Here is an 18,204-nt window from a genome sequence, read left to right on the forward strand (position 1 = left end):
GGTGTCGTGAGTTTGAGCCCCACATTGGGGGTAGAGTTTACTTCAAAAAAATTAATTAATTAAAAAAATAACAAGGTAGATCTATAAAACCCAAAAGCTTCATTACCACATGACTTCAAAGTCAATTTCTCAAAATCAGTAACAAGACTGGTTTCACCTAAGTTCTAACACACTTGCAATGCAGAAGCCTGTGATGAGGAAAAAAGAAATGTTTCTATGAAATTTTAAAACTATTCTTTGTAACAAACCAGCATGACAATAAAATGACCACTATAAAGAAAAATTAACCCTAGTGGCACATAGGTGGCTCAGCTGGTTAAGTCCAACTTCAGCTCAGGTCATGATCTCAGGGTGTGAGTTCAAGCCCCACATCGGGCTCTGCACTGACCCTGTGGAGCCTGTTTGGGATTCTGTCTCTGTCTCTCTCTGCCCCTCCCCCAATCACGTGTGCTCTCTCTAAAAACAACTTAAAAAAAAAAGAAAAGAAAAAGAAAACGAATGTCTAGAAGAGCAAAAACAGAAAGAGAGGTGACTCTGGTTTTTTGCAAGGACATACCCTCCTCTCCACTAGCAAGAGTAGGGATTTCCCAAGTACTTTAAAGATCCATCCTCTGCCCTAGGTTAAATAAATATTTTTCTAAGATGACTGTCTCCCTGAGGTTTTACATCTCTACATAAACTTAACCCAACAGTTTATAAAGAAAGTTAAATAGAAGACACTTTTGTGTTCTCCCATTTAATTTTTTTAAAGTAACTACAGACAATCATTACACAGATTTCATCCCATTTGCTTTCCAATTTCATTCCTTCCCCCCACTTTCCCATTTTTTCCCATCACCACCCCCAAAAATATTTCCTTGGTGCTTAAAATGTCCATGAATGTAACTCCTCTAATGCCTACCAGACCACACTCTCCTCAGACAGGGAAGGGTTCCCAGTGCACTGAACTGTCCCTGCAGGGCTAAAGGTTAAAGGGGCCAAAGGAGCCAACCAGGGGTAGGGACAAGAAACCCAGGGACGAACCAAGGGGCATTCTGCAGAGCGAGACTGCTGTAATACACACTGTCAACTTACTTTAAATCAGGCCAATCTGGCTCCCGGCCAGTTCTAGCATAACAGTGCCATTATCATCATTTTTGGAAAGAAGATGCAAAGGGCAGAAGCACTTCAGTGACCACAGTGACAGTCTGAGTAGAAACAAGCATCAGAAAGTGAAAGCCTGGTTTTCGAGGTGCCAGATTTACTTTCTTGTCCAACAAAAATATACTGAAGGAATTCTAGGTCCAGGGATTCAATTAGCAGTATTTATATTTTTAAAATAGGGACACCAAGAGCTTCCTACATTCTAGAGGACAATGACCAAGTGTCTTTAACAAACTAAGAGCATAAAGAAGGGTAATCTGTTACATTTAAAAAGAGTCACAATTTGGGGCGCCTGGGTGGCTCAGTCGGTTGAGCGTCCGACTTCGGCTCAGGTCATGATCTCACGGCTCGTGGGTTCGAGCCCCACGTCAGGCTCTGTGCTGACAGCTCAAGAGCCTGGAGGCTGCTTCTGCTTCTGCTTCTGTGTCTCCCTCTCTCTCTGCTCCTAACCCACTCACATTCTGTCTCTGTCTCTCTCAAAAATAAACATTAAAAAAAAAAATAAAAAGAATCACAATTTACTAATTGTAATGTAAATGTGATGCATAAAAATCAGCTTAAAAAGCGCATGCACATAAACCCACACACACACACACACACACACACACACACACACACACAGAAAATAATCTATTAAGCATCTATACCCACAGCACTGCTCTACACATGAAAGGAAATTTTCTGAAACAGCAAAATAATGTGCATTTACTAAATGCACACTATTCTCAAGCCATCCATGAACTTCTGGCTAAAGTCAACCAAAACCACTTAAAAGCAGTAGTCATATGCCTCTCAGAAAAAACCTGTTTGATGAACTATCACAGTTCCTTATTTTAGAGCCAGAAGAATCCTTAGAGCCATCATAAATTTAAAAACTGAGGACGAAAAACTGTGGCCAAGACCACAGAGGCCAGAGAGCAAGCTTAGAACCAGACCCCAGGTATCCTGAACTCCCCGCCCACCGTTCTTTTGCACAGTACCATCATCTTACATCCTCTTAGAACAACTTATAGTTGAATAAAGAAGCATTTCCTAGATGGGGAGAAAAGATATACCACGCTGCTACACTATAGCTGGCTGAAGCAGAGAAATGATACATTAAAAAAAACATTAACACCTCATAAAAATGGACAAGGTAATTGGACAATTCACAAAAGAAATATAAACACATCCGGGGGTCCAGTCGAAGGCAGTTAATTAAAAAAAAAAAAAAAATAGGGCAAAGATTCACTTACAAAACTATGCTAACTTTATTCACGGGTGTTAAAAAAAAAAATGGAAGCAACCTTTATGTCCAACAGTAAGAGCAATCAATTAGCACACCATCTTCCTGAGAAATTATGCAAGTATCCAAAATACATTTTTTGGGGGGGTGCCTGGGTGGCTCAGTAGGTTGGGTGTCTGACTTCGGCTCGGGTCATGATCTCGTGGTTGGTGGGTTTGAGCCCCGCGTCTGGCTCTGTGCTGACAACTTGAAGCTGGAGCCTGCTTTGGAGTCTGTGTCTCCCTCTCTCTCTCTCTGCTCTTCCCCTGCTCACTCTCTCTCTCTCTCTCTCTCTCTCAAAACATAAATAAACTATAAAAAAATTTTTTTTAAATACATTTTTTTATTTTGGGGGGGAACTCAAGATTTAATATTAAAAGAAAGAGCAAGATACAAAAAACTTACCTACAAAATATCTTCATATATATAAATAGTCATTTAATACATATGTATAGAAAAACAACTAGAAGAAAATACAACCTATCAGGTTAAACCATATGAAATTACTGTTTTTTAGATCAAAAATGACTAAATAGTGGCCATCTCTGGGGGATGGTACTGGATGCATTCTATCTTTTAAATATTCAAGTATGTACTATGGTAAATATTACTTAAAAAATTTTTTTTTGTTTTTAAGTAAACTCTACACCCAACATGGGGCTTGAACTCACAACCCTGAGATCAAGAGTCACACCCTCCACTGACTGAGCTGGCCAGGAGCCCCAGTAAATATTACTTCGGAGCCCCAGTAAATATTACTTCTATAATTAGAACACACAAAAAAAGAAGGTAAATGTTTGAAAGAAAAAAATTTATCAGCTGCCTTTCACAAAAGGGCTGAAAACTCCTGGCCTAGAAATGTCTCAACTGGATACAGAACAGGTTAAAAGGAGCCTGCAGTCCAGTCTGCCTTAAGAACAAAGGCTGGCAACATAAGCAGGGCCCCTCTCAGATGGCTGCTGACCCAGCGACCTGTGGCAGGAGAACAGGTCCACATAATCTGTGGCCTGAAGATGTAGACGGACTTAGGGCAGAACCAGCTTATGTCACTGAGTCAACCACGAGTCTCACCAACTGCTACGGCACCCCCCTACCAAGATCTGTGCTGCAAGCAGAGAACACGAAACAGTGCAACCCCTACTCCAAAAGCCTGCGAGATCTCAAGTGCACTGGTCCTCAATCCTTTCGGGTGCGAAGAGCCCTGAAGCATGAGATGAAAGCTGTAGCCAACATTCCACGCGAGAGATGCTTGTCTATCAGAAGACTCCAGATGAAGAGCTCCCAAGGTTCTAACACATCACACAGAAAACACACTAACTACTAAATGTAAGCATGTTCAGACTTTAGAGAATAGGCGAGGCATCAGTCATCTTAAAGGAGGAATAAAATTTGGAAAAAGAGGGCTATGAGGAGCCATTAACGCAGACATTAAAAACAGCCTTGGGCGCCTGGGTGGCCCAGATGGTTAATCGTCCAACTCTTGATTTCTGCTCAGGTCATTATGGGTTCAAGCCCCATGTGAGGTTCTGTGCAGATGGTGCAGAGCCTGCTTGGGATTCCCTTCCTCACTCTGCCCCCTTCTGTCTCCCTCTTTCTCCCACTCCCTCCCCCTCTCTCTCTAAATAAATAAATAAACTTAAAAAAAAAAAAAAAAATCAGCCTCAAGGGGCCCCTGGGTGGCTCAGTTGGTTGAACATTCGACTCTTGATTTTGACTCAGGTCATGATCCCAGCTTCATGTTGGGCTCCGCGCTGAGCACGGACCCTGCTTAAGATAGTCTCATTCTCTCTCTCCCTCCCCCTCTCCCTCCCCCCCCTCAAAAATGAACATTAAAAAAAAAAAACTTTCTCTCTGCCCCTCTACCCCACTCACATGCACTCTCTCTAAAAAACAAAAAAATTTAAAAATTAAAAAAAAAAAATCAGGCTCAAGATATTTTAACATGGGAAAAATAATCCTATTTTGATTTTAAAAGCAGGAAACAAAACTGTCCAACACATACATGCGCTTGTACTTGTTATTTAATTTAAGGGTCTGTAAGAACAAGAGACTGGAAAGAAACCAAATGTCCACTGACAGGGGACTGCTCTGAGGAAAGTAGGTCTTACACAGACAAAAAGAAAGCAAAGTGGCATCAGCTATATGGATAGGAAACACTTTGGAATATATAATGTGATTACACATGCTACCATCTGTGTAAAAAGGAGGAAAAGAGAACACACACTCATAAAATATGGATGGATGTTTCTGCCTGTACATATACCCTCTCTCTGGAGCAAAAATGGGAGTGACTAGTTGACAGAGTTAGAAGGAAACTTTTCAATTTATCTTTTTTTATCTTTATCTTTTTGTTCCTTTTGAATTTTAAACCACTTTGAAACCTTCAGTTATTCAAAAAATAAAAACTATATATACAGTGTATGTCGATTATGTTTAACGCTTATAGGAAAGTACTGAAAGTACAGCTAAAATGAATGACTTTGGGCAAGTTGCTTAACTGTGCTTCAGTTTCTCCACATATAAAATGGCGATGACAGTCCTTATCTCCCAGGTTATATGTGTAAAGCACTCTGGAAAGTGTCTGGCCTATTGTAAGTGCTCAATAAATAAAGCCATAATTAAGGGGGAAAATACATCTAAAAGATAACAATGACTATCACTAATTGTGACATTACAGCAAATTATGGTTTTCTTAATGTTCCATAAGGACGACCTAAATTACTTATATTAGAAAAAAATTTCTTGAGGCATCTGGGTGGCTCAGTCAGCTGAACGCCCAACTTGGGCTCAGGTCACGATCTCACAGTTCATGAGTTCAAACCCGGCATTGGGTTCTGTGCTGCCAGCTCGGGGCCCGCTTCAGATCCTGTCTCCCTCTCTCTCTGCCTCTCCCCCGTGCACGTGCACACACACGCACACTCCCCCCCTCTCAAAAATAAACATTTTAAAAAAAAGAAAAAACTTTATCAAGGAGGTGCTTGAAGAGTCAGGCAAAAAATTGGAAGAGATACTTTCTTGAACAGAGTCGTGACTCAATAAACATGGTCTCAGGGCACCTGGGTGGCTCAGTCAGTTAAACCACCAACTCTTGACTTCAGCTCAGGTCATGATTCCAGGGTTGGGCTCTGCACTGAGCATGGAGGCTGCTTAAGATTCTCTTTCTCCCTCTCCCTCTGCCCCTAGCCCCCACTCAGGCACACTCTCTCTCTTAAAAAAGAAGAAGGGGGGGCTGGGGTCTCTGAGAAAGGCTGTGGACCACTGTAGTATGAGAGAGTGGGGGCAGGGGAACCCGAGGGGAACGTGTGCCTAGATAGGCCACTGTGGCAGCACTAAGCAAACTGAAAAGGGGCGGGATCCAAAGCATCCCTCAGAAGACATACTGCACTTGGTGAATTAGCCTCTTTTGAGGCCTGAAACACTAGAAGAACAGTGGAATCGTGGCTCCAGATGAGTGTCTGGAAAACCTGAGGAGAAAAAGCGGAGGAGGCCTGGCTAGGGGCGTGGTCACACTCGGAGCAGCATGAGCAAGCTTGACAGGCTGTTTAGAGAAACTCGAGGGCTCCTGCAACCAGCTGAGGAAAAAGGAAATCTAGCATTTGCCAGGGACTGTCTGCACACCTCACACCTTTCCTATTCTGTGCAGCACAGGAACCATGGAGGAGGCCAGGCTAGAGAACAGAAGACAATCCGAGAAAGCGGAGACGAGAACATTCAGTGAGGGCCACTCTACAGGTTCAAAGCACCACGCTGGACCCTTGGAAACATGCAGAGGGGCCTGAATATGGAACAGAGGACTGGTTGACAAAAAGCAACCAGCATCCCCTCTCTGACACAAGCAATCCCTCATCCAAATTATTCTCTGTGATTAGGGGTTTTTCCTTGATGGCTGTTCTTCCAAAATACTTGATGACTAGCTCTCAAAAACAGGGAGACTGTGAAATGGAAATACATCTCGAAACAACCTGACAACTCTGTCTCTGAAAGTTATCCTCGCCTTACCTCACAAGAGCCAAGCAAGGCTTGTTTCACTGCTGGGACGGGGAGGAGGGTGGGGGGTTCACAATGCTGACAAAACTTGGCCATTTCACAGGCAACCGGCACATTAGTTGTGTAGGAACTCAGAGCTTTGCCCTCTCCAGAGAAAAACCTATCCCTACCCTTCTAGGCTTGTATTTGAAAGAAAATGCCAGTCAGCTTGATGCTATGCTTATCAGAGGTGAGACCAGGAGGGACCAGGCACCAGCTTTGGTTAAAGGCTACTGGGAGGCTGCTTAGGCCTTGGGAAATTCAAGAGTCTGAGGAAGCTCACTTTCTCTATGACTCCAATCCCCTGGCAGCAGGCCTTCTCCAGGGACACGGTTTCTGCAGCTCATCCTGTTTGGTCTCATACTGAAAGCCGAGACCCGGTTTTCTAAGCATCAGGGTGAAACACAATGCAAACATCTGCATACTTGGAGAGAACTCCTAAACAGCTCTCCAGAGGAAAACTAGCTACGAATGAATAAAAGTTTGTTTACAAGTCACGGTTAAGTGTCCTGCACTTAGCACTTTCTGCTAGGGAAAAGCACTTTATCTAGGGTAAGAAAAACGGCAGGCAGCTCACAAAGTGGAAATTCTTCACAGGGGTTTTTAATGAGATAGTATCACTGTAATTAATGATATGTAATTCACATTTGTTTAACTCTCTTCCAAATGCTTCTTTTTAAAAAAATTATCACGTATGCAGCAGAGTGTAGGCTCTGTGGTCAGAAAAATGTGGTTCAAAACCAGGCTCTGTAATGCATAAGCTGTGCCCCACGGGCAGTCTCCTCTCTAAGACAAGCATGCACCCTCCCCAGAGAGATCTACACTCACCTCCAGAGTCTGGCAAGAATCAGTATCTGAGAGCTATTTTTATAGACGGGCCTCAGAACAGCCCAATAGGTGGGCCTGGTCCTACTTCCCTAGTTTACAGATGAGGAACTAGAACATAGAGGGACATGTCCAAAATCACATGGCTCAGAGCAGACTGAAGCCTCTTCATGCCCAGTCCTGACTATCCACAACAGCTCCCTGTCTGAATGAGATAAATCTGGAGCCAGATCATATATGTACCACTTATCTACACATGAAAAGAGTTCTCATTTTCCAATTGAGTAAGTGAAATATACCTCAGAGTATATATATGGAAAGAGATAAATTTTAGGGAGAAATTGCTGGTGAAAAAGCTGGCCCCAATGAAAATTAGGATGACCTCATCCCCACATTAGTCACAAATCACGGGGCAAACAAGTGCTTTAAGAGCCTCAAACAAATGGGGATGCGGTGATGGGACTGAGGAAGTGAACGGAAACCAGGGGAAAGGCAGCACAGATCTAAGGCTGGCAACCTGTGCCCGCACCCAACCTGTGCCCACTACGACTGAGAAACAAGCATGACTCATAGGCACCATTTCACTACAGAACTTTACATGAAGCCTTCCTCTGACCACCTGTAAAACCCAGATTAAACATCCCAGGGGATATAACAAGCCAAGCAAGTGAAACCAAGAGCAAGACTAGAACCTAGCTATAAAATAAGGAAGTACAGAAGCTGAATTCATTAAAAAAAAAAAAAAAAAACACACAAATGAAAGCAGTCATTTTATTTTTAATGTTTATTTTTGAGAGAAAGAGAGACAGAAAGACAGTGTGAGCGGGGTAGCGGCAGAGAGAGAGGGGACACAGAATCCGAAGAAGGCTCCAGGCTCTGAGCTGTCCACACAGAGCCTGACACAAGGCTCGAACTCACGGACCGAGAGATCATGACCTGATCTAAAGTCAGACGCTTAACCAACTGAACACCCAGGTGCTCCTGAAACCAGTCAGTTTAAATCAATACAAATGGCACCAGTAAAAGAAAAGTCCGGAGAGCAAGGAGGGCATAGGAGCTGAAGAACATCGGCTCTTGATTTAAACAAAGGTTCAAATCTCATTTCTGTTCTTGGTTGTATAACTGGGGACTTATCACTCAATTTCTCTAAGCCCATTTCCTCATCTGTAAACTGAGCTTAATAAACATCTCTACCTCATGAAAGTATAGTGAGAGTTACACGAAGAGATATTGGAAAAACATTTACATGACCCTGGCACGTAAGCGTTCAATTAAAGGACCACTACTGTTACTACCATGAGAAGCTGAGGGTTCTAATTCTCTACCCCACAAACAAGATTAACAACTGAAGGAGCAGCAGAATACACATCTCATCCTTCTGGCATATTTTTGACCCCACCTCCTATCTGTAGTAGATCCAGTTTTGGTAACCCCAACACAATTCTTATCATGTCAGGACAGTCAGGAGCAGGTAGCACAACCCTCAAAAGGTGAGACAGAAAGTCTTCAGGGGACATAGAAACCAATAACACCTTCATGAAAAATAATTACCAAGAGCCTGAAGTTCATACCCTTTAATCTAGTAATTCCATTTCTAGAAATCACTATGGAAAAATTAGAAACCACCTAAATGTCCCCAGTCAGGAAGATGTTAAACAACTCCAGCATATCCAAAGAAATAGTACGTAGCCATTAAATTTTTTTTTTTTAATGTTTATTTATTTTTGACAGAGAGAGACAGAGCATGAGCGGGGGAAGGACAGAGAGAGAGGGAGACACAGAATCCGAAGCAGGCTCCAGGCTCTGAGCTGTCAGCACAGAGCCCGATGCGGGGCTCAAACTCATGAACCGTGAGATCATGACCTGAGACGAAGTCAGGCGCTTAACCGACTGGGCCACCCAGGCGCCCCGTACATAGCCATTAAAAATAAGTCATTTTTCAGAGCACCTGGGGGCGCTCAACTGGATAAGCATCAGACTTCAGCTCTGGTCATGATCTCATGATTCGTGAGTTCAAGCCCCACATCAGGCTCTGTGCTGTCAGCACAGAACCTGCTTCGGATCCTCTGTCCCCCTCTCTCTGTCCCTCCCCCACTTGTCCTCATTTTCTCTCAAAAATAAATGTTTTAAAAAAAAATAAGTCATCTCTTGGGGTACCTGGCTCAGCTGGTTAAGCAGATGGCTCTTGGTTTGGGCTCAGGTCACGCTCTCACGGTTTGTGAGTTCAAGCCCTGGGTCGGGCTCTGTGCTGACAGTGCAGAGCCTGCCTGGGATTCTCTCTCTGCCCTTCCCATACTCATGTGTGCATGCATGCTTTCTCTCTTTCTCAAAATAAATAAATAAACTTTAAACAACAAAGTCATTTTTATGACAGTGAATGACACCAGAGAACATTCACAACATAGTTAACTGAAAAAAGCTGGGACATATACAAATATATATATGTGCACAGAAAAGTGAAAGCAAACCCCAAGGGCAGTTTTCTCTGAATACTGAAACTATGGGCATTTTTTATTTTCTTCTTTTCAGTTTTCTAAATGTCAATTAGTATACACAAAAACAAAACACGTTTTTGTTCTTGTTTTAAATCATTACCTCTCCGCGAAATCCTTGTTAAACAACAGTTCCATAAAACTGTGGTTGAGATGGCATTTGCAGGTCTTTGGTCTTGTGCTACTTGGGAATAAGAAATGCCACTGATAAAATACAAAACTAGAACAATTATAATTTCCATCTTCAAATAAAATATTTCAAATCTGGACGCACAAGCGTGCAGATGGAAAAGCCGGGCTAGGCAGCAGGCGGCAGGATGCAGAGATGGTGGCACGCGGGCCAGAAGCACCCTCTCAGCACAGTTCCTTCTAGAAGTGGAACTAGGGCAGGGCTGACACAGAACCTGAACCAGTGGCCTCTGCAGTCAGATACAGGCCTGTGCACTCCTAAAGGACCTGCAGGCTTTCCTGGAAAAATGGCGTAGTGGACTTCTCTTACCTGAACACAACTGTTCGATCTTTGTCAGATTCAGCTGCAGAGACTCATTGATCCAGGCCAGCATGTCATGTCGACTTAGGTTATCACTGGTGACGGACGTTGAGTATACGTTCACTGCCATCTTCTACAGGTGAGGAAGCAGGTGAGGAAAAGAGAAGGGCTCACGTTATTAGGCATGCAAGGGAGAGCAAGCCATTTCCTGGAGTCACCCAAACCTGTAGTACACAATTTTTAAGCTTCGCATTCTTCCCCAAGAGGCCAAATCAAACACTACGATTCCACCCCAGCTTGGAGTGCCACACATAAGCATGACCCTGGATGAATTGCCCAACACCCACCAGCCTAAAAGTTAGGCCCCATTCTAATGTGATTTGTATAAAATTTGAAGATAACAAAGACACTATATAAAGAGATGATTAAATGCTTTATGAAGGAAGGCTAATGCATGAACAAGAATGTTCTCTGTTCAGAAAATGTCAGTCCAGGGGATCCTGGGTGGCTCAGTCAGTTAAGTGTCCGACTATTAATTCTGGCTTGAGTCATGATCTCACAATTCATGGGTTTGAGCCCCGCATTGGGCTCTGTGCTGACAGTGCAAAACCTGCTTGGGATTCTGTGCCCCCCTCTTTCTGCCCCTCCCCCTGCTCGCATGCTCCCTTGTTCACTCGCTCTCACTCTCTATCCCCAAATAAGAAAGAAAGAAAGAAAGAAAGAAAGAAAGAAAGAAAGAAAGAAAGAAAGAAAGAAAGAAAAAGAAAATGTCAGTCCAAACTTACCCATTACCATATCAAAATGTTCACAGAAGTTTCCTTCAGAGTGGGCTTTTCTCTTTTAATGTTTATTTATTTATTTTGAGAGAGAGAGAGAGAGAGAGAGAGAAAGCACATGCTTGAGCAGAGGAGGGGCAGAGAGAGAAAGAGAGTGAGAGAGAGAATCCCAAACAGGCTCTGAGCTGTAAGCACAGAGCCCAATGTGGGGCTGGATCCCACGAACTATGAGATCATGACTTGAGCCAAAATCAAGAGTCAGACGCTTAAGTGACTGAGCCACCCAGGCACCCCCAGATGGTGGGCTTTTATTAATTCCTCTTTTTGGTTTTCACTATTTTCCATATTTTCTTTAAAGACTATATCCACTTTTCTAATCAAAACAGTAAATAAAACTTTTCAAAACCCTAAGTACTACAAACATGTTGGGAAATAACCTTACAGTGAAGAGACCTTGCTGCTATTCTCTGCTAGACCACCTGGGGACAGGAAGACATCTAAGGAGCTTCACAGACATTTGTCATTTACCCCGACAACTCTCTGCAAGGTTCACCTCGTTCTCCTCATTTTACAGATGAGGAGAGAGGCTCAACATAGAAACCCTGGGAATGGCAGCCAAACCTGTCCAGCCCCACCATCCACATTCTCTCCCAGCCACTAGAAAATGCTGCCCCTCAACCTTCCGCTAGGCTTTCGGGTGCAAAACAACAAACACACAGAAACACAGTAACTTAAAATGCTATTAAATGTGGATGCCATCATCATCCTCATTCAGTCAACAAATGTACACCAAGCACTGTTCAAGGGCCAAAGAAATGGAAAAGCAAGAGAAACAAGTTGCCTGCCCACAAGTAGTTCACACTCTATCGGTGGAAGTCTGACACAGACCAAACCCACAAACAAATGTCATTTCCTATCAACCATTTAGGAAATAAGGGTGGTGGGGAATGTAGTCGGGGAAAGCCTCTCTGACTTGATGTTTGAGCTTAAGATTCAGAAGGACACAGCCACACTGAGATGTGAAAGGTGGCTGTGGCCCAGCAAGCCAGGAGGAGAGCAGGAACAGAAGAGGAAAAAGAAATTAAGACGCCAGATCACGTCAGGACTCCGCAGGCCAAGGTAAGGAGTTTCGATTTTATTCTGTAATTGTTAAAGAATCCATTGTGGGGATTTAAACAGGGTAGAATCACACTCTCATTTAAGTCTGTGAAGGGGTTCAGGGCAGCCCCCCAACCCCACGCCCCCAGAACGTGCCACTTTGGCATGTGGATTATTTTGAGCTGAAGGCACTTGAGACCCCGTGTGCACAAAAAACTTCTGTCCCTTCCTTAATCACACAGAAGAATCTAAACTGGGGGTCTTTCCCAAGAAAAAGGGTTATTAGCAGAGATAAATGAGTGACCCATCTGTATGGTAGGGCAAACATCTAATTACCTGCTCTTATCGCCCTGTGAAGTGCATTCCTTTCCTCTGAAATCCCAGACCCCTCCTTAGAGGAACATATAGACCTCATTTTGCCGGTCTTTGGAATTCCCATGACGATGCAAATTCTCCATATATACACCTACTAAATTTGATTTTCTCCTGTTAATCTGTCTCATGTCAATTTGATTCTTAGTCCAGCTAGAAGAACCTTGAAGGGGACAAGAATTCTCACTCCCCGACATGTGAAAAAGACCAAATGACTTAACTGCTGGTAGAGGACTGTGGGAAAGGAAAACTCAAGCAATGTGAGTTAAGGTCAGGTTAATCCAGACCCAATGAAATCTCTGGGCAATTACCAGGAGGACACACAACGAACTATAAAGGACTGGATTTCATAGTGACCTTGACACTTAGAATTTCTCTCATTTCCTGAGACATCAATATTACCAACTGGGGAAACAAAAACTCAAAGCAAATTTGGAACCATCATGAGACCTCATGCTCTCTCGTGGCACTTCCTTCCATCCACCTCGTGCCTACTGCATGAGCTGGTTTTCCCACACCGGTTTTCTGCAAGCCTCATGAGTCATACAGCTACCGAATGAGAGGGCTAGAAGAGACAGTGATCTACCCAACCAATCTCCTCTTTATGAGCAGGGGTGACTAAGGGTTGGCAGGATAAATAACTCATCAGGTCTGTGCTCTCACATCCCCCATTCACCTATCCCCCACAGCACTTGGCACAGTGCCTTGCACACAGCGGGCACGCAATAAATGCTATTTGTTTTCAGGTGGGCAGGACAGTGTCAAAGACAGAAAACTGTATCCATGTACACTTTTTTCAGAAAGCAAACCGTCAACACTCTTGAGCTTTTACATTCAGACGATAAAACCATTTTATACAGGAAGCCAACACAATTTAATTCCAGACTCCACTGGGAAATTAATTCCTGATCCCACAGTACTTCATTCAAATCTCTATGATAGGTATTATTACACTGGATTGTCATTATCTCTTCATTTCTGAATCATTTCAGATTTGGGCCAGGAGGCAATATGCTCTATGAAAAGAGCTGAGGATTTCCAGCTAAGAAGAGCCGGGTTTGAGTGTGAGGCTGTCACTCTTTCCCTGTATGACCCAGGGCAAGGTACTTAACTTCAGTACACCTCAGTTACCTTACGAGGGAATGCCACCTATCTAAAAATTACGATGTGAGGTTTAAATGAGGTAAGGTACATAAAATACTCGGTGTGGTATCTGACACATACCAGGTATTAAACAAACAAGATCCAGGCAGGGAGGGGCCTTGTCTCACTCATCCTCCTACCTGCAGTGCCAAAAACAGTGCCCAAGACCTGCCCCACTATCTCTTATCCCGATCCACTGCAGCAGCCTTCAAATTAGTCTCACTGCTTCAATCTGTCCTTACACAGCAGCCACAAAGAATTTTCTGAATCATAAATCCGATCAAGTGTCTCCCCCGTTTAAAATCCCTGAATGAATAAATGTAACGCATATTGTGTGCAAAACACTATTACCAAGGACCAAGGACAGATAGATCCAAACAAAAAGCACGGTCACAGGCTAAGCACTTGTAATCTATTTTGGCCACATTCATACACACTGCGGGTATTGTATGTGTCATGCTACCATAAAATGTAAGCAGCTGGTTAAGCCACGTGTGTCTCCTGACCACACCCCAGCTCAGAAAACGTTAATGGCCTTTCATCATCATATAATTTAAAACTCTTTCATTAGCAGTACATTAATACCTGGTCCCATGTGCTCCGCAAACTCTGCAGCCACTAAATACATGGGGTCAGGCACCCTGTGGACATGCAATAAACATCCACTGACTCAACCAATTAATTGGCTCTTCCAGGCAGTCAAAACAGAGCCTAGTTCTCAGAGCTACAGCTACCTACAGCTTCCCCCGTAAGAATTCCATTGCTTGGCTTCAATGGCACACCCCATGACCATCATGCAAGCCTCACCTTTAGAAGGCTCCATGATCCAGGTTTCAACTGCCTTGAAAAAGCTCTTTAACCTCCCCAGGTATCTGTCCTCCTTCACAGTTCTCCTTGCAGGTTCTGAAACCCATTCTGATTGGATGCTGGCTGAGGAGCACCCTATTACTTCCAAGGCACCATAGTGAGCCCTATGGAAAGGGGGAGGGAAGGTGCCACCAGACAAAAGCCATGTGACCCTTTCTGGATCACAAATGGCTCACCTGTGAACGGTGAACAATACATTCTGCACAAGGTGGTGGTGAGGATTACATGAGATCTAAGTGAAAACACTCCAGTGAAAAGCACATCAGGTCTTGAGCTTCTCTGTGTGCCAGAAACTGTGCCAGGCACTTTGACACACCACCAGAAGGGGCACATTGGTATGAAACACACTAGCTCTCAGGGAGGTAGCATAATACAGGTGTTGAGAGCCTTGACTCTTGCATCACAGATGTGGCTTCGGTCAATTGCTGGACAGTATAAAGCAAATCACTTGACCTCTCAGAGTCTCAGTCCCTTATTTGTAGAAAGGAACACGGGATTGGGGAGCCTGGGTGGCTCAGTCGGTTCAGCACCCAACTCGTGGTTTCAGCTCAGGTCATGATCTCACGGTTCATGAGTTCCAGCCCTGAGTTCCAGCCCCGGGTCAGGGCTCCGTGCTGACAGTGAAGAACCCGCTCAGGATGCTCTCTCCCCCTCTCTCTGCCCCTTCCCCGTGCGCACATGTGCTCATGCTCTCTCTTGCTCAAAATAAATAGACTTAAAAAAAAAAAAAAAATGAACAGGGGGGCCTGGGTAGTTCAGTTGGTTAAGCTCGGACTTCGGCTCAGGTGATGATCTCACAGTTTGTGAGTCTGAGCCCCACATCGGGCTCTGCTGACAGCTCAGAGCCTGGTGCCTGCTTGGGATTCTTTGTCTCCCTCTCTCTCTGCCTCTGTCTCCCTCCCACTCAAACTGTCTCTCTCGCTCTCTCTCAAAAATAAACATTAAAAGATTTTAAAAAATGAACATAGGATCTCTTAGAGATAGTGTGATATTGAATGATACAATGCCACAGCAAGCACTTAACACAATACCTGGCACACAGCAAATGCCCAACTAGCAAATAGCTATTATTATCAAATTCTATCGCTTCTTGGCCTTTTGGCTAAGATCAAGTGTGTTATTATCACAGTTCTTACAGCACCCCAACAGGAAGTGAACGTCAGGTTTAGTGTACCTTCCCTTCAATGGGCCTCAGGATCTTCATCTTCAAAATGGGGCAGAGGGTGAACTCTGACCTGAAGCACCTCAGGGCAGCTGTGAAGCAGGGACTGGAAAAACACTGTTCCTATCACCCTGTTATACTCTCTTCATAGTAATTATATGAAATTATCCCGAAATTATCTTGTCCATATATTCATTTTCTTATTTCCTATCTGTCTCCCCACCACAAGGCAGACGCCTTTGCCTCCTGCTCCCGGGTTATAGCCAACGCTCAGAACAACACCTAGTACTTAGTAGGCGCTCAACAAATACCGCATGAAGAAAGGAAGGAGTCCACTGAGCTGGCCTACTTCTTGCCCCATAATGTGATAAAAGCTTTCTGTAGTCTTATCATTGTCCCCGTTTTACAGATGAGGAAACTAAGGCCGTGAGGTTCCAGCACCTGCCCAAGGTCGCACCGCAAGGAATGGAACCCAGGTCCGAATTCAAAACCGAACGCTTGACCACCAGGCGACAGCTTCCTACAGTGGGGGTCCCCAGAGCTCCTAGCAGGATTCACTTCAACCACACACACCCCCTTACCCGGACTGGCCAACCCGGAACCGCCCGCTACCGCTGTCCCGGTCCCACACCTAGGCCGCGGCCCAGAAGCCCCCACGCTACCGAGGGGCAGCCCCCACTTCCGGCCCGAGGCCCCGCCCATGGCAGAACTCGGCGCGCGCCCCTAGCCCAGTCCGCGCGCGCCGGGTCACGGCCCCGCCCTTCCCCCATCCGACCCGATCTGCACGGCCTCGAGGAGCGGCCCAGGCATTGCCCGCAAGGCCCGCCGGTGCCTGCCCGGCCCGAAGCCCACCCGGCCACCCCATGACCGCCGCCCCGTGCCCGCTAGCCGGCTCACCGGCTCTCGGCGGGACCGCGTCCACTGCCTGTGCCCGGCTTCGGTTCCGTCTTCGTCTCGTTCAAACCGCCCGACCCCGCCCGCCCGCCCGCGCGATGACCTCACACGCACCCCCCGCCCCGTTACGCGCAGACGTACAGGCTCGTCAGTCCCCGCCGGCTCCTTTTATAGAGAGGGACTGAGCCGCGCGCCAGGGGCGGGGCCCGGCCAGTGATAGACTGCTCGGGCGCCCCGGGGGCGGGACGCCGGCTGCCAGGGCAATCAGTCACGTGGTCTGCCGAAGCCAATGAGATCCCGCCCCAGTCCGGGTTTGCCTGCCTAGTAGGAAGAATCCAGTTACAAATTCTCCACCCCAGGAGCCAAAAAAAAAAAAAAAAAAATCGGTATTACAATGAATTTCTACAAAAATGGGCTATTGGATAATAAAGATACTTGGTAGGAGCTTTGAGGAAAGACTTAAAAGTCACCTCAGAGACACATCCTGCGAACACTCTGTTATGACCCTGTGATCTCATCATCCGTTTATTTTCCTCTCAGTGCCTATGAAGTCCTCGTGTTTATTCGTTTATGCCTTTGTCTGCCTTTCCTTAAGTTCCACAAAAGCAAGGATCTTCTCAGTCTGTGTCCCACTGCCTGACTTTGCTGAAAGAATGAGTTACACCCACTTTAAAGAAGAGGAAGCTGTGGCTCAGAGATTGACTTGCCCAGAATCACAGAAGCTGACCCAGGTTTTGAGCTGGGTTTTGTCTAGGTATCATTTATTCATGTGTCCCACAAATATTTTTTTCTGACCAATCAGGCCCTAGGTATTTCATAGTAAGCAAAAACCAGACATAGCCTCTGAGCTTTTAGTTGTGACTTTTTTTTTTTTAAGTAAGCTCAATGGGGGCGCCTAGGTGGCTCACTCCGTTAAGCTTCAGACTTCGGCTCAGGTCGTGATCTCACGTTGTTAAGTTCCAGCACAGCCTGGCGCTCTTTGTTCAGAGCGTGGGGCCTGCTTGGGATTCTGTCTCCCCCTCTCTGTGCCCCTCCCCCTGATTGTGCTGTCTTTCTCTCTAAGATAAATATATAAAAAAAAATAAAAATAAATAAAAATTGAGGTATGTAAGCTCTAGGCCCAAAGAGGGGCTCAAACTCTTCACCCAAGTTAAAAAGTCCCAGGCTCTACCAACTGAGCCAACCAGACGCCCCTAGCCTCCGAGTTTTTTGTTGTTGTTTTAATTTTTTTTAATGTTTATTCTGAGAGAGAGATAGAACAAGCCAGTGAGGGGCAGAGAGAGAAATTCTAAGCAAGCTCTACACTGTCAGTGCAGAGCCTGATGTGGGGCTCGAACTCACGAACTGTGAGATCATGAGCTGAAAACAAGAGTAGAATGTTTGACTGAGCCACCCAAGTGCCCCTAGCCTCTGGGCTTTTAAAAGTTTCCAGTCTGAGTGTTACTCAGGAGGGTGCTAGCCAAGATTATCTGGGTCAGATTAAGCCTTGACTGCAAAAGGGCAGAGAATAGGAAAAAAAAAAAAAAAAGTTTCTCTCCAGCAGGAAAAATAGCTTTGAAGACTTCAACATGGGTTTTTAAGCAATTATTTTAACGTGGGAATGATCTCTTTATTGCAGGTAGAATATGTGAGTCCCCTCTCCAAAAACAAAA

At 44.9% G+C, this 18,204-nt stretch overlaps 1 protein-coding gene across 2 annotated transcripts in view; it reads right to left on the reverse strand.

The window, feature by feature from the left end:
- Positions 1-16,631, reverse strand: part of MAPRE1 (microtubule associated protein RP/EB family member 1) — a 30,258-nt gene extending 13,627 nt beyond the window's left edge. Inside the window, exons 1-2 of one of the 2 annotated variants that reach the window (XM_042931257.1) lie at positions 16,556-16,631; positions 10,250-10,373 (exon numbers count right to left, since the gene is read on the reverse strand). In XM_042931257.1, coding sequence (XP_042787191.1) covers positions 10,250-10,370 — 121 coding nt within the window. In that variant the 5' untranslated portion in view covers positions 10,371-10,373; positions 16,556-16,631. Of the gene's footprint in view, positions 1-10,249; positions 10,374-16,239; positions 16,310-16,555 lie in introns of those variants that run through there. The other variant, XM_042931258.1, reaches the window with a different exon arrangement.
- Between the last annotated feature and the right edge of the window lie 1,573 nt (positions 16,632-18,204).

This window comes from Panthera leo, chromosome A3 (assembly GCF_018350215.1).
Source record: "Panthera leo isolate Ple1 chromosome A3, P.leo_Ple1_pat1.1, whole genome shotgun sequence".
Lineage (NCBI taxonomy): Eukaryota > Metazoa > Chordata > Mammalia > Carnivora > Felidae > Panthera > Panthera leo.